We start from the raw sequence: 3,507 nt of genomic DNA on the forward strand, positions 1-3,507 counted from the left end.
ATGTGGGCAACAGGAAGTGGGGTAAGCTGCCGCAAGACATCATGGGAGTAGTAACCGGAAGTAGGGGTTAGCTGCCGCAAGGCATCGTGGGAGGGAGGTGGCCGAAAGGGGGTGGGTCAGCTGCCCCAAGGCATCATTGGGGGGGGGCCGCCGGGAGGGGGGGGGTTAGCTGCCGCAAGGCATCATGGGATCAGCAACCGGAAGTGGGGTTTAGCTGCCGCAAAGCATCACGGGACGCGGGCAACCGGAAGTGGGGGTGTTAGCTGCCGCAAGGCATCATGGGATGGGGACAACAGGAAGTGGGGTTAGCTGCCGCAAGGCATCATGGGAGGGGCTATATATATGTGTCCCACCGAGAAGTAGAGCGCAGTCGGGGTCCCGTTGAGCCGCAGCCGCAGCGGCGTCTCCATGTTGAAGCTGGTGCTGAAGTTTCCCGGCCACGGGCGGGGGATGGAGGCGTTGGGGGCCCCCAGCGCCCAATAGGCCTCAAACACTTTGGCCACGTCCTGAGCCGCGATGCTGCAGTTGTACAGGGCCACACCCAGCTCCTTCACCTGCAGGTACGGGATACAGGCAGGGATAGGGGGCAACGACCCCAAAATGAACCTATGGGGTCACCAACCCCTATGGGGCACAGACCCCAACCCAGAATTAAGGGGTAGAGACCCCAAACCTGATCCCTATGGGGCACAGACCCCAAACCGACCCCTATGGGGCAGAGACCCCAAAGCGACCCCTATGGGGTCAGAGACCCCAAACTGACCCTATGGGGTCAGAGCCCCCAAACCCGATCCCTATGGGGCACAGACCCCAAACCGACCCTATGGGGCCAGAGACCCCAAACTGACCCTATGGGGTCAGAGACCCCAAACCTGATCCCTATGGGGCACAGACCCCAAACTGACCCTATGAGGCAGAGACCCCAATACAGCATTAAGGGGTAGAGACCCCAAACTGACCCTATGGGGCACAGACCCCAAACTGACCCTATGGGGCACAGACCCCAAACTGACCCTATGGGGCACAGACCCCAAAGCGACCCTATGAGGCAGAGACCCCAAAGCGACCCCTATGGGGGCAGAGATCCCAACCAGCATTAGGGGGAACCGACCCTTATGGGGCAGAGACCCCAAACTGATCCTATGGGGCAGAGACCCCAATGCAGCATTAAGGGGTAGAGACCCCAAACTGACCCTATGGGGCCATCAACCCCAACCCAACCCCTATAGGGTCAGAGACCCCAAACTGATCTCTATGGGGCACAGACCCCAGACAGACCCTATGAGGCAGAGACCCCAATGCAGCATTAAGGGGTAGAGACCCCAAACTGACCCTATGGGGCACAGACCCCAAATCGACCCTATGGGGTCAGAGACCCCAAAGCGACCCTATGGGGCAGAGACCCCAATGCAGCATTAAGGGGTAGAGACCCCAAACAGACCCTTATGGGGTCATCAACCCCAACCCAGCATTAAGAAGTAGAGACCCCAAACCGATCCTATGGGGTCAGAGACCCCAAATTAACCCTATGGGGTCACAGACTCCAATGCAGCATAAAGGAGTAGAGACCCCAAACAGACCCTATGGGGTCAAAGACCCCAATGCAGCATTAAGGGGTAGAGACCCCAGACCAACCCTATGGGGTCACCAACCCCAACCCAACCCCTATGGGACCCCAACCCAGCATTAAGAAGCAGAGACCCCAAACTGACCCTATGGGATCAGAAACCCCAACCTGACCCTATGGGGCAGGGACCCCAAACTGATCTCTATGGGGCACAGACCCCAAACCGACCCTATGAGGCAGAAACCCCAAACTGACCCTATGGGGCAGAGAACCCAATGCAGCATTAAGGGGTAGAGACCCCAGACTGACCCTATGGGGTCATCAACCCCAACCCAACATTAAGGAGCAGAGACCCCAAACTTGATCCCTATGGGGCACAGACCCCAGACAGACCCTATGAGGCAGAGACCCCAAACTGACCCTATGGGGCACAGACCCCAAACCAACCCCTATGGGACAGAGACCCCAAACCGACCCTATGGGGCCATCAACCCCAACCCAGCATTAAGAAGCAGAGACCCCAAACCAACCCTATGGGGTCACCAACCCCAACCCAACCCCTATAGGGTCAGAGACCCCAAACTCATCTCTATGGGGCACAGACCCCAGACAGACCCTATGAGGCAGAGACCCCAGTGCAGCATTAAGGGGTAGAAACCCCAAACTGACCCTATGGGGCACAGACCCCAAACCAACCCTATAGGGTCAGAGACCCCAAACCAACCCTATGGGGTCAAACACCCCAACCAGCATTAGGGGGAACCGACCCCTATGGGGCAGAGACCCCAACCTGACCCTATGGGGTCACCAACCCCAACCCAACCCCTATGGGACCCCAACCCAGCACTAAGGGGAAGAGACCCCAAACTGAACCTATGGGGCCACCGACCCCTATGGGGTCAGGGACCCCAACCCAGCATTAGGAGGCATGGACCCCAAACTGACCCTATGGGGTCAGCAACCCCAGCCCAGCATTAAGCGGCAGAGACCCCAAACTAACCTCTATGGGAGCACAGACCCCAAACCGACCCTATGGGGCAGAGACCCCAAACTGACCCTATGGGGTCACCAACCCCAACCCAACCCCTATAGGGTCAGAGACCCCAAACTAACCTCTATGGGAGCACAGACCCCAAACCGACCCTATGGGGTCATCAACCCCAACCCAGCATTAAGAAGCAGAGACCCCAAACTGACCCTATGGGATCAGAAACCCCAACCTGACCCTATGGGGCAGGGACCCCAAACAGACCCTATGGGGCAGAGACCCCAAACCGACCCTATGGGGCAGAGACCCCAAACTGATCTCTATGGGACACAGACCCCAAACTGACCCCATGGGGACATCAACCCCAACCCAGCATTAAGGGTCACTGACCCCAACCCCACGGGGTCCCCAACCCCAAACTGACCCCATCTCTGACCCCCCTTTTTGGGGCTGTTTTGGGTCTTTTTGGGTCCCCACCTGTGTAAGGGAGCGCCAGTCCATGTTGGCGCTGCCCAGGTAGACGTGGGCTCCATCCACGACCCACAGCTTGGTGTGCAGGACCCCCCCTGCCAGCCGCCCCACATCCACCATCCGCACAGCGGCACCTGTGGGGCACAGACCCCATAGATCAGCAATGGGGCCCCCCATAACACAACATAGGGTCCCCCATAGCCCACCTCTGGGTCCCCCATAGCCCAACATTGGGACCCCCATAACCCAACATTAGGACCCCCCATAGCCCCACAATGGGACCCCCATAGCCCAACATTGGGACCCCCATAACCCAACATAGGGTCCCCCATAGCCCACCATTGGGACCCCTAATAGCCAAACAATGGGACCCCCCATAGCCCAACATTGGGACCCCCATAGCCCAACATTGGGACCCCCCATAGCCCAACATTGGGACCCCCATAACCCAACATTGGGACCCCCATAGCCCAACATAGGG

General features: G+C 58.7%; 1 protein-coding gene across 1 annotated transcript in view; it reads right to left on the minus strand.

The window, feature by feature from the left end:
- LOC107307292 (phospholipase D3-like) overlaps window positions 1-3,507 on the minus strand; it is a 10,579-nt gene that overhangs the window by 1,727 nt on the left and 5,345 nt on the right. The window contains exons 2-3 of the mRNA XM_015850789.2: window positions 3,033-3,273; window positions 354-554 (exon numbers count right to left, since the gene is read on the minus strand). Of these exons, the coding sequence (XP_015706275.2) occupies window positions 354-554; window positions 3,033-3,273 (442 nt within the window). The remainder of the gene's footprint in view (window positions 1-353; window positions 555-3,032; window positions 3,274-3,507) is intronic.

This window comes from Coturnix japonica, unplaced genomic scaffold (genome assembly GCF_001577835.2).
Source record: "Coturnix japonica isolate 7356 unplaced genomic scaffold, Coturnix japonica 2.1 chrUnrandom534, whole genome shotgun sequence".
Lineage (NCBI taxonomy): Eukaryota > Metazoa > Chordata > Aves > Galliformes > Phasianidae > Coturnix > Coturnix japonica.